Source organism: Petromyzon marinus, chromosome 17 (genome assembly GCF_048934315.1).
Source record: "Petromyzon marinus isolate PM22_M1 ecotype Great Lakes invasive population chromosome 17, UKy_Petmar_22M1.pri1.0, whole genome shotgun sequence".
Taxonomy (NCBI): domain Eukaryota; kingdom Metazoa; phylum Chordata; class Hyperoartia; order Petromyzontiformes; family Petromyzontidae; genus Petromyzon; species Petromyzon marinus.
In genome coordinates, this window is record NC_133683.1 from 21,750,802 (window position 1) to 21,763,802 (window position 13,001).

Below are 13,001 nucleotides of genomic sequence, written 5' to 3' on the forward strand. Positions count from 1 at the left end.
GTGCGGTATAATCATAATAGCCCAAATGCACCCAGTCTCATATAAGATCTCGGATGCTAATAAGAGTTCAGCCTGGTTAGTAATTTGCTGGGCGACTAACACAACCTGCCCAGTGTTGTCAGTATGATGCTGTAAGGCGTGGTGGTGGCCATGAGACAGCAGTGATGATTGTCACCCCCTTTTAATGCACGAGCTCTCTCAAGGAATCCTAGCTTTCTCCCAGAAGCCAAATGCTCATTAAAGGTATTAGCCAATCATCCAAATACAAGATCCTCTGGAAAAGAGTCTTGAGACTCAGTGAGGCTATCCTGGGTAAATAATTCACTAAATTATAGAAGTCTTTTCAGCTAGATTACGTGTGCAAAAGCATGCTCAGAATAAATGGTAAGCACACATACTTTCAGGCCACCCATAATGATTTACATTTATTTTGGTATTCTATATTATGACTTTTTATGGAGGAAATATATTGCTATTTTGGAAAAATATGAGTTTGCAAGATGTGTGGACATTACTGACATCCTAGCAACCTCCTGTGCAGGGTAGCGATCTGTTATTCACTAAAAGATTATTATGACTATTTAGTATGCTTGTTTACCCAAGAATGCCTCACCAAGTCTCAGGACTCTTTTCAGGAGGGTCCTGCCAAGTTTTTTTTCCCCCAGTCGGGGTTGCGATGATTGTGATGAAACTTGATTTAAAGCTTTCGTGACTGCAGGAATTCATACGCTTTTGGTCTTTCGGTAAAGTCACGTAGATAGAAAAATAATAGATCACGACGTTTGGATCGCAACACAGGCAATCGTCTTTACCTAAAATTGTCTGTGTTGCGAGCGAAACGTCCTGATCTATTATTTTTCTATCGACGTGACTTTACCGAAAGACCAAAAGAATATTGTGATGAATATTGCAGTTGTACATTTGTGAGTAATTTTCTAAGTCTGGCATATTTTGACTCATGTGTTAAGCCAGCGGGGTTAACACTGTCTTCAGTGCAAAGTGTCTCTATAACACGACAGCAGTATCTGGTGAGCTCGTGGTTATTGGACTGGAAAACCTCAGATCCCGACGCAAACATACCTACCTCTGGATCACTGGTTATCTCAGCCTCACAGACCAAAATGGAAATCTTTCGGATATATTTTTTGTACCAATCAAAAATTAAGTCTTCTTCTTTGGTTCTTTCGGTAAAGAAAGAACCAAAGAAGATGAATCATTGCAGTCACGAAAGCTTTAAATCGAAACAAAAATTAAGTCTTTTTAAAACCAAACAAAAACTGAAATACCAAGACAACTGTTTCTTTATGCCCTGCTATTGCCGTGGTTCTGCTAGTAGAACCTACTTTATGGAACAACGAGTGTTTAAGGACCATGACTCATTCATCCCTTGTAGAAAATTCGCTGCCAACCAAGAAATTGTATTCAGCTTAAAAATGTGATATCAAGACATTGAACAAATGTTTAAACGTGCACAAAGATTGGAAATAGACTGAGAGACAAAGGTGAACAAATGGATTTGAAAACATGCAATTTCGAGACATCACATTGGCCGTTAAAAGAATAAGCAGGCTTAGGCAGGACATGACGAGACGAGACGATGGCTAGTGGAAGAGACTAACGAAAGAGTGGCAGCCAAAGGAGAGAACACCCCCGTGGTTACATGCACTGCAAATACGGAGTGATGAAACAAGCTCATATTGAGACGCTGGGTGGATTGCTGCCTTGTATATCTATGAGATTGTGACGGCATTGGGAGGCTTTTATCCAGCAGTGGATAGATCATAGTTGATGAAGTGATAGACCAGCGGGTTTCCCTGTCAAGAGGGCATCAGTTTAAATCTTGTCCAGGGTTGATTCAGCCCCATCCTTATCCAAACCAGAAAGTAAAATATCTTATTTTTGTTTTATATGCTTAGAAATAATCAGTTTGACTTCTGTACAGGATGGTAACTCCAATTTGTATTTAAATGAGTCAATCCTGAATCTGCATCGCTGATAATAACCTGTTTAAATTTTGTGACTGAATTTAGAAACTGTATTTTCTTTCCCACAACAGGACAAAAACAAAAACTATTTTTTTCGCATGAGTCATAAATAATATATGTGCACAACCCATTTAATAGCATTTAACATGAAACTATTTCCTGGTGGTAATTCATTGGCATTTTAAAAGAACACGTATATAGATACTGTACGGTGTTTGCATATTTTTTCATGAATCAGAAAAGGTCATCTCTGAATATAAAGCCACTGAGAGTAAAGCCATGCATTGTATGTATGTCGCAGTAAGTTTAAGCTTTAAGGTAACATATGTTGCAATGTCTTGAACATCAACGGTAATAGAAATGCATGGACAATAGAATACAAATCTATCTGCCAAAAAACTGCTCAATTAAAATTTAAGTTTTATCTAGGGGCACCTTAAAAGGTAATATACTGCCATGTGTGCTACTGTTATTGATTGCCAAATCAAACAAACTGTGACACTGATACCTATAGACCACATGGGTTTCGTCTCAACAAAAGTGAGTGGGAGTCTGGGAGAATGCCAAATCTGCCCATCATGCCACCACACCACACTCATAGCTGGGACACAAAAGTGCATGCAGACTCGAAACTAAAAACTAAAAGAGTAATATGCAAATTGTGATTTCTAGATAGCAGGTGGTACAATTGTAACCAGAGGATTTGTCCTCCCATCATGCCTTGTGTGTCACGTGACAATACTGTACTGGCTTGGAGAATGCAGTGTTGTTTTAGACCACCATAAGGTTACAGCCACTGAAACCACATGGGTGCAAACTGCAGTTTACTTGCTAGATGCCCTGGCATTTCTACAGCCCTTCGCCAGTCCCGCCAATAAATATATTGCAAATCTTAACCCACACTTTATTATTGTAACGTATACATATTAACTAGTACCACCAAAACATGCCACAAATTCCAAAACAAACTTCCACTGAAATTACCTCAAGTGCGTCTGTACAGTCCCCTTTGTGTTTAGAGTAGACTATGCAAGCTCTACAACATTGACAATGGAGAGGATTTATAAAGCACCTGCCACACACTAGTGAATCGTTAGACAATTGAGAAAACATACACGACACTTCGCGTTCATGCGTGTGCATACATGGGCACAAGACACATACTTGGATGGCAATGCTTAATGCGTTCACATAGTCCATTGCAACAGAAACTTGTTAACAAAACAATAACACGCTAACGAAAACATATTAGCCACGGGAAACGAAACACACAGGAATAACACAATTTTACTTGCTCCACTGGCAGAAAACTAATTTTAGATGCCCTATAATGGATGAGCTGATGAGATTGCTCAAACACTCTCACAATTCAGATTGTTAATACCAAACCAGTGTATATATGTTGAACTTCTTTCGCACCGTAAGTAGCTCATTATTATGGGTGTAACTATGCACGAATTCCTCAATTAAACTATATTCATGTATCCTACACATGATTCGAAGCATAATACATGCACCAAACCACATTTAAAACAAATACATCTACGTTTTATGTGTTACCCCTGCAGCCAATAGAAGTGCTATCCATCCACCACAATGTAAAAAAAATAACTGCTTTTTGAAGTGGATCGTGACCCCAAATTATGCAGAGAGCCATGATGTCACTAGAATACCCTCCTGCAGGGCAACCGTGCAGCTCAGTAAGCAGGTATGCAAGTTGAATGTGCAGAGATTGGCTATTACCCGATTAAGAATATGGGGTATCTTCAGGCACTGCTTCATAAAAAATACTCACAAGGGCACTGGTCAGATATTTCTTGCAGAAACCTCAAAATGAGGTTGGAGACTTAGCAAACCTTTTCTTGGTTAAATTAACATTTGTTCACATTTTTCTTTGGTCTTTTTCCAAATTTTATTCCAATTGTGTGTTTATGAACAATTTAATAAACCTAAATATTGATTTGTAAATTGTACAAAGCATGCATCACCCCATGTGTTAAGAGAATGGCCAGAACAACTTTTGAGATCATTCTCATTGACCGTATTTATCCATGTGCACTCTCATATACGATTCTATGAGGGACAATCACTGGATTTCAAACAGTAGTTTATTATAATGTTAAGGGCTTAGTCAAATTAAGTGATACTTAGAATTTATTTATTTTTGCATGCCTTGGTAATCGTTCTTAGACCAATAACTCAACGCATTTGAGAAGAAAGTTAAATCATGGGCAGCTGCCTGGATCCAAATGCCGAATCTCAGCCAAGTTAGCTCAGTGCTCTGACCTCCAAGGGGGCACCCTGCCATCTCCAAACATTATTTTCATTTTAAATTAACGATGTCTCAAAAGTAACTTCCATGATTATTATGTTTTGGTTTTGATCAAAACAGGTGGAATTACCGCATCGGATGGAGATCAAACATGGGCGGCTGCAGCTCGGCCAGCTCGATGGCAGTGATGCCCACGGCCCACACGTCACACTGCTGGTTGTATCCACCCTTCCTCTCCACGGCCGCCACCTCCGGTGCCATCCTGTGCCACGCAAAGCACGCACGCACGACACGCATCACTGCACAGCACGGGTGGCACTACGCTGCCTGGAAGTGTCCAGCGTTGCAGCAGATCTTATCAATGTACAGCCCTTTTGTCAATCCACTGCTGGATGAGAGCCTCACCATTGTATGCGAGTCCTAGGAGTTATTTAGCCACACTTCATCACGCTTGTCAGTGCACGTTGGTGAAGGAAGAGAGCATTGATGCGGGGACACAGATGTACAGTAAAACCATTTTCTTTTGCTACATTGCCCTCTGGTGCTACCACGTGGTCCACTGGATCACATAGCACAATTTTCAGTCACACGTATTAACATTAAATTCACTGCTTAACCGTGTGAAAGCCAATGACAGCAGATGTTGGGCTATGGTGATTTAGGGTAGACATTACGTGCAAGCAGCCAGAACTAAACATTTGACCTTGAATACAACGGGCTCAGCAACAAGCAAGCTCACCACTCTGATTTTGAAATTTCAATCCTCAAGCCCCACTGCAGTGCACATTTTCATGGTTACCAATCTTTTCCACTCAAACTACAGAGTCGTTACACATCGCATGTACCTTACAATTGCCAAACATGAAAACCTGCTTTGTCGTGGGTCACAAGGACTGGGGTTCGAGAAGTGGGGCTATATGCTATGCCCGTAACAAATGATTAATTCTTGAATAAAATTAACACTTACAAGCATCACATCATTACATTTAAAATCTATTATTTACAACTCATGTAAATGATATATAAACCTTACTTTTTGGCTCATAGCCTGATCGAGATAGAACAAAGAAGAGAGCACATAACGTAGGCAGTACAAAGATGGTAAAAACAAGACAAAAAATCGTCGAGATTTGAATTGTGCCATGGTCCCCACATTGTGACAATTCATCAAGTCGCCCCATGTCTATTAGTTACATACACAATCATCGAACCGCCACAATATAATGCTGTTTGGTTACCAACACAGAATTCTATTAATCAACTGCACTCAAATACCATTTAAATGTGCGGATGTCATGCGCCTGCTCGTGTTTAACGGACGTGGCCAGTCTTACCAGTACGGCGTGCCAATGAAGGACATTCTCTTGGCAATTGTGGCTGTTATCTGTGCAGAGACTCCAAAATCCGCGAGCTTCACCTCCCCATGATCAGTCAACAAAATATTCGCTCCCTAATATTAGGAAAACACAAACAAGCAGAGGGCAATTGCAGCATACGAAGAATGGCAAAGGCATCAATAAAGAATCACGTTAATATTAGACTTTCACTTTAACACGTAGGCTTTCGCAACGAATATCATCCATAAGAGGTTTTTTTTGGGTTACATCGCGAAATATATAAATGTGTCATTAAAACCCGCCACCACCCTTACTAGTTGGCTTTGTCGGGTGGTGGCGGGTTTTAACGACACATTTATATATTAATGCGACCTAACCCAAAAAAAGCCTCTATTATGGATTAGATCTTCAATTACCAACAGATAGTAAAATTATAATATTTAGTAGTCATTTGATTAAAACACATCTTGCTATGCTGCTTGTCTGAAGAATATTTGTTTTCTATGCCTTGTGTAACATTTGAACAATTGATGTTAACCATTGACATATTGTACTAAAATAATCCGTAATCCTTTACATATCAATCAATACAAAAATATTAACTAAAGCTACTGCACAGTTTTTTTATATTTTACCAGTTTAGGCCCACTGAGCTATGTAGCTCTTTTTCAGAAGCGACCTGGCCACAAATGATAGCTCAACAAAGTGGCTTATCGCGTGGAAATGTATAGCAGCCAAATACTCGAAACACATGTTGCTAAGAGTGAAAGGAAAACCCGGAGGCGGATCCACGCAACTATGATGAGAGTATTTAATTAGCTTAAGTGAATTAAGGTAAAACATGCCTGTGAACCGTTGACATTCACAGCCAGTCAAGGTAATGTAATGATTGTGCAAGCAATCCTTGGGATGTTCCAGTGAGACTGGTCTAAAATATATCGTGCATGATCAGGCAGGCAGAAAGTCGACTTGCAGGCACAACCACTAACCACCTACTTATGATGCAAATAAATCGTGCTTTTTCAAGTGAACTTCCTGTTTTTCCAAAAATTTGTTTTAAAATATCATAATTTCACAATAAATAAATAATCACACGCAACAAAAACTAGCTCAGAATCCAATGTTTACTTCAAGACAAAATGTGAAGAGAGGGAGGATTCACAAGACCACATTTTTTCGTAACGGCTCAAAGCCAATTCCTGCCAACACCAACTATTGTGGCCAGCCAGGACGTGAGCACACACTGTCCCCAGAGTAAGATCCATGTGCAGCGGGCGGGAATCAAACTTGCTGCTAGGCGTTACGGCCAGGCAACCTTCCCTTGCTTTGAAAAAAAATCCCCCCGTGGAACGTGATGTGCCATTTTCTCTACACGCACCGATTCCTAAGGTTTGAACGCCCCTCTCGTCCAATAGTTGAAATTGTGTGGAAAACATTACACGACAAAAAGATGTGTGCAATTATTTATATGATCGTGAGCACTGGTTATTTACGAAATGTGTGCACTTGTGTTATTTCCAACGTTTTTGGTTTCTTCTCTCGCCTCTGGGACAATGCTGCTACTGCTGCCGCCGATTATTTCACTCGATAGTCCATGGAGTAAGTTAAAACAAAAAAGTCGAAAAAAAATTGCTCATGTAAAAATGTTATCGAAATATATAGCGTTAGTCATATTTGATTCAGACACTTACCTTGATGTCTCTGTGCATTTTACATTTACTGTGGAGGTAGGCCAAACCCTATGTATGAATGAGAAACGAAAAAAGCAAAAACTGTATCAGCTTGCATGGTCAAAATTATTCAGACGATAACAAACAGTACAACAATTATCCATTATTATTGTTGTTGCATGAGCTCGTGAGTCATGCTTCCTGTGATAGAGGCTGCTGACTGCACATGACCTATATGGGTAATGCCCACCTTGAGAGTTTCCCTGCTGACGTAGGCGATTTGACGTTCAGACAGCGGCCCTGTGACTGAAGAACATACGTAAAAACACACACAATCACTCGCCTGTTCTCGTTGTCAAAGGAAGCAACACGTTATTTTCCTGCTAACATTTTTTTTATAAATCTGGCTCAGATTTGCGTTGGTTAAGCACAATGCAATGAGGAAACAGCAAAGCTTAAGTTATTTTCAGTGCGTAACTAGAGATTTCTTTAAGCTGTAAAACATAATCGAGTAGTTTTTTTGACTTGTCTGTCTGGTTGGGTAAAGATCAAATGCTCAGGTGACATTGAAAATATTACCTTTGCACAAATTTATTTTCTGTACAGCTGTTAATAATAAAGCCATTGATTTACCCACGGAAGTTCCATTGAGCCTGACAAAAACAATTCAGGAGAGGACTGAATAGAGTGTTTGACCATTATTATGATTATTATCGTGCAATACAATTTGGATTATAAAAGCATGTTAAGATAATCTACAACCAGAGGGAAATTTGTACATCGGGACAGTTTTAATGAGAGAATTTTGTGCATATGTTTTGAGCAGCAAACCAAGGGTAAAATGCTAGAAGCCAAAGATGGAATTGAGATATGATTTTTTTTATATGTATATATTAATCATATTACATTAAGGGTTCAGGCCTGGATAGCACTTGGGTGGGTGACCACCATACATAAAAGATGGTATAGAGCTTGCACGGCTAATAAATGGACAGCAGAGGGCAGTGCAGAAACATGCATTGTTGTACTGTATACTTCTATGTTTCTAAATCTATGCTCCACGCCTTCATCAACCCCCACGACCCAGCATGATGAAGTTTGGTCAAATAAACCCCAGAACCCGCAAGGCACGGGAAGGCCCTCGACCAGCGAAGGATTGGCAAAGGGCGGTACATGAAAATACGGAATAATTGTTAACTAACACCTCAACAAAGCCTACGCATTGTAAAAGTGCAAACCCACAACTGACTCAAGATACATACAGTGAGGGAAAAAAGTATTTGATCCCCTGCTGATTTTGTACGTTTGCCCACTGACAAAGAAATGATCAGTCTATAATTTGAATGGTAGGTTTATTTGAACAGTGAGAGACAGAATAACAACAACAAAATCCAGAAAAACGCATGTCAAAAATTTTATAAATTGATTTGCATTTTAATGAGGGAAATAAGTATTTGACCCCCTCTCAATCAGAAAGATTTCTGGCTCCCAGGTGTCTTTTATACAGGTAACGAGCTGAGATTAGGAGCACACTCTTAAAGGGAGTGCTCCTAATCTCAACTTGTTACCTGTAAAAAAAGGCACCTGTCCACAGAAGCAATCAATCAGATGCCAAACTCTCCACCATGGCCAAGACCAAAGAGCTCTCCAAGGATGTCAGGGACAAGATTGTAGACCTACACAAGGCTGGAATGGGCTACAAGACCATTGCCAAGCAGCTTGGTGAGAAGGTGACAACAGTTGGTGCGATTATTCGCAAATGGAAAAAACACAAAAGAACTGTCAATCTCCCACAGCCTGGGGCTCCATGCAAGATGTCACCTCGTGGAGTTGCAATGATCATGAGAACGGTGAGGAATCAGCCCAGAACTACACGGGAGGATCGTGTCAATGATCTCAAGGCAGCTGGGACCATAGTCACCAAGAAAACAATTGGTAACACACTACGCCGTGAAGGACTCAAATCCTGCAGCGCCCACAGGGTCCCCCTGCTCAAGAAAGCACATATACATGCCCGTCTGAAGTTTGCCAATGAACATCTGAATGATTCAGAGGACAACTGGGTGAAAGTGTTGTGGTTAGATGAGACCAAAATGGAGCTCTTTGGCACCAACTCAACTCGCCGTGTTTGGAGGAGGAGGAATGCTGCCTATGACCCCAAGAACACCATACCCACCGTCAAACATGGAGGTGGAAACATTATGCTTTTGGGGTGTTTTTCTGCTAAGAGGACAGGACAACTTCACCGCATCAAAGGGACTATGGACGGGACCATGTACTGTCAAATCTTGGGTGAGAACCTCCTTCCCTCAGCCAGGGCATTGAAAATGGGTCGTGGATGGGTATTCCAGCATGACAATGACCCAAAACACACAGCCAAGGCAACAAAGGAGTGGCTCAAGAAGAAGCACATTAAGGTCCTGAAGTAGCCTAGCCAGTCTCCCGACCTTAATCCCATAGAAAATCTGCGGAGGGAGCTAAAGGTTCGAGTTGCCAAACGTCAGCCTCGAAACCTTAATGACTTGGAGAAGATCTGCAAAGAGGAGTGGGACAAAATCCCTCCTGAGATGTGTGCAAACCTGGTGGCCAACTACAAGAAACGTCTGACCTCTGTGATTGCCAACAAGGGTTTTGCTACCAAGTACTAAGTCATGTTTTACAGAGGGGTCAAATACTTACTTCCCTCATTAAAATGCAAATCAATTCATAACATTTTTGACATGCGTTTTTCTGGATTTTTGTTGTTATTCTGTCTCTCAATATTCAAATAAAGCAACCATTCAAATTATAGACTGATCATTTCTTTGTCAGTGAGCAAACGTACAAAATCAGCAAGGGATCAAATACTTTTTTCCCTCACTGTACCATGGTAACTGACTCAACATACATACCACGGTAACTGACTCAACATACATACCATGGTAACTGACTCAACATACATACCATGGTAACTGACTCAACAAACATACCATGGTAACCGACTTAACATACATACCATGGTAACGGACTCAACATACATACCATGGTAACCGACTTAACATACATACCATGGTAAATGTCCTGCAGGGAGCCACCTCCACAGTACTCCATGCAGATCCAAAGTTTATCCCACCTATGCACAGCACCCAGGGCACAAAGTCAGCGTTCACTCCGCATCTTGAACTATCGTCTCAGGACAGTTACACGAGGCACGGGCACTTGACGTGGGAAACCCAGTACCTGTTTTTCTAGTTTGTTTTCAATACTGTATATTCAATGCACGAAACTTCAGCGGGTTGGTATGCATAATCAGATATGGGCGGAGAGAGCAAAGCTACACTACGGTGTTGGTCAGGTCAGTAGGGCGGAGGCCTTGGCAGCATTGCTCACTGCAAAGTGCAAGGTTCACGCGTGTGGCTGTTGACGTTCACGCACTGCAGAACACTGACATGATGATGGCGATGCATTAGTGGGAGCACTGTGTGACCGATGGGAGGTAGCGTGGGTACAGAAACTGAGAGGCTTTGCCATAAATCAAATGGAAATATGATCCTTTGCTGGTGACGAATTGCTGAAGGAGTCAAGTGTCCATACATGCCCAGTGTGCAGCTATTTACTATGACATGACACTATAAATGTTTACAATTAAATATTAACTCCTATCAAGCTGGTCGGGTGGTTCAGTGGAAGAATGAGCCGCTTGCAATCATAAGGTTGCAACTTTAAATCCTGTTTGGGGGTTGACTCAGCCCACCATCGCTCGGAGTTCTATAAAATGAGTCACTTTAAAAGGAAGTCAACAATGGTTGTCCCATGGAAAACTTCACCTCCAAAAAGGAAGGTGGAATTTCCACCACTATCAGTGCTCTCAAGTGGAGATGCTTATCTGAGCAAGAAAGAATTCAGACGAACTCATATCAGGCATTAAGCATGTTATCATAGATTAGGAATGTACACTTACCCCTCAGAGATTCAAGGCATTACATGATTCAGGGTTGCAATCTAGTCTCATTTTTCCCAAATCGTTTACATAGCATTGTTCACCTCATCTGCCTTTAAATAATAATTTCCATGAATCGCAAATCATCTATTCGTAAGCACATAATTCAAGAAATGAAATGTGAGCATTGCAATACATTTGAATCAATGAAGCAACAATGCATCATTAAACACGTACCAACCATGTGACCATGCTCGACCTTCCCTGTGAACTACCTTTATGTGCAGCAAATGCAGGGATTTTTTATTTTCTTGAGAAAGCTACTTAACATAGTAATAAGCTAACAATTCACATGTTTGGTTATAAGTTGCAGATTGTAAGTTTCGCAAATAACACAGGCACAACAAACCACCATCTTCTTCACCAATAATTTGTCATTAATCAGGCAGGAACCCAATGAGCCAAGTTGCTTTTGTATTAGAGGCCTGGACAAAATAAAAATGGAAGTAGCTCAACAAGTTACTTGTAAAAAATAAAAACACTAGTATAACTATAATAAGAGCACTGTAAACAAAAACAAGCATGAAAACCCAGTTAATCTGGCCAGCCTCCCATGATTAAACCTCGTGATAAAAAGAAGTGAGCTCAGCCCAGTCACCAATGGATGTAATAAAAACAGTGAATTTAGCTTCTCACTCAATATGGCAAATTGTCAGCTCTGAGAAATCTAAATATTGGTTTGACTGCCATGAAAAATAAATTAACTGTGCAGAGTGTATGGGAATTAGCCACCGAGTGTGTGGATAAGAGGTCACTAGAAATGATCACAGAAGTAGTGCTGCGACATTTTATGCAGACAGTTCTCAAATATGGGGTGATGCTATGCTCTGCAAAATTCCAAATGGACACTTCATCTCTTGAGAGGACACCGATAGAATTGGAATAAATTTGGGAAGACAAAACCAAACAAAGCATTAAGATCTCTGTAGCTTAGACATACACAAAAAATAGAATGGCATACAGATCAGTTCTACAACAAATCATGCAGTATACACAGCATGTTGTATGTTGAACTTCTTTCGTACCATACGTAGCCAACCCATGCTCATCACAAGTGCGGGGGAAGGACAACAAACTAAACACTAAAAGCAGCTTGTAGGCCAAGCTGAGTGATTGCCTTGGGGGAATGGGATACGTGCAAGCTTCTGAAGAGTCAGGATCACATGACAAACAAGAAGAGCAGATACCTGAGGTAGCTGCCAAAGTAGGCGACGATGTTGATGTGCTGGCACTCCTGCATCATGATTATCTCCTGCTGGATCACGGTGAAGTCGTCCCCTGTATAGCGGCACGCAGTGGGAAAAAAATATTTGTTCTTGTGTAGTGGTGTCGCACTGTCAGGGATGCTCCATCAATACCAACATTTTAATTTGACCAATAAATGTGAGCACACTGCCCATGATCAGAGCACTGACATGAGACTGCCAAAGCAGCCACAAAATCGATTTCCTTCTTTGAAGAACCTTGCACGAAAATCTGCATAAGTAATGAATCCTTGAACTTTATTTAAAAAAGTGTGAGAGCCTACTGAGATGGGGTCATTTAGAATGGAGAGCCGACATTACATAAAGTAAATGGCGGTTCCTGGGGCCCCCTCGTTAATGCCACTCCAGAGACCCCGAGTTTGCTTGACTGAACTTGAAATGAGACTGACTCCCTCCCCCTTTCCTCCGTCCTTCCCCGAGAAGGGATCTGACGCACCTACCACATAACACTACGGTCCTGCACGTCCGCCTATCTCACTATACACCACTCACC

The 13,001-nt window shown here is 41.0% G+C and overlaps 1 protein-coding gene across 1 annotated transcript in view; it reads right to left on the reverse strand.

Moving 5' to 3' along the window:
- LOC116943167 (mitogen-activated protein kinase kinase kinase kinase 5-like) overlaps nucleotides 1-13,001 on the reverse strand; it is an 81,773-nt gene that overhangs the window by 46,350 nt on the left and 22,422 nt on the right. Inside the window, exons 3-8 of the mRNA XM_032955773.2 lie at nucleotides 12,431-12,521; nucleotides 10,312-10,376; nucleotides 7,515-7,570; nucleotides 7,286-7,333; nucleotides 5,592-5,707; nucleotides 4,388-4,519 (exon numbers count right to left, since the gene is read on the reverse strand). Of these exons, the coding sequence (XP_032811664.2) occupies nucleotides 4,388-4,519; nucleotides 5,592-5,707; nucleotides 7,286-7,333; nucleotides 7,515-7,570; nucleotides 10,312-10,376; nucleotides 12,431-12,521 (508 nt within the window). The remainder of the gene's footprint in view (nucleotides 1-4,387; nucleotides 4,520-5,591; nucleotides 5,708-7,285; nucleotides 7,334-7,514; nucleotides 7,571-10,311; nucleotides 10,377-12,430; nucleotides 12,522-13,001) is intronic.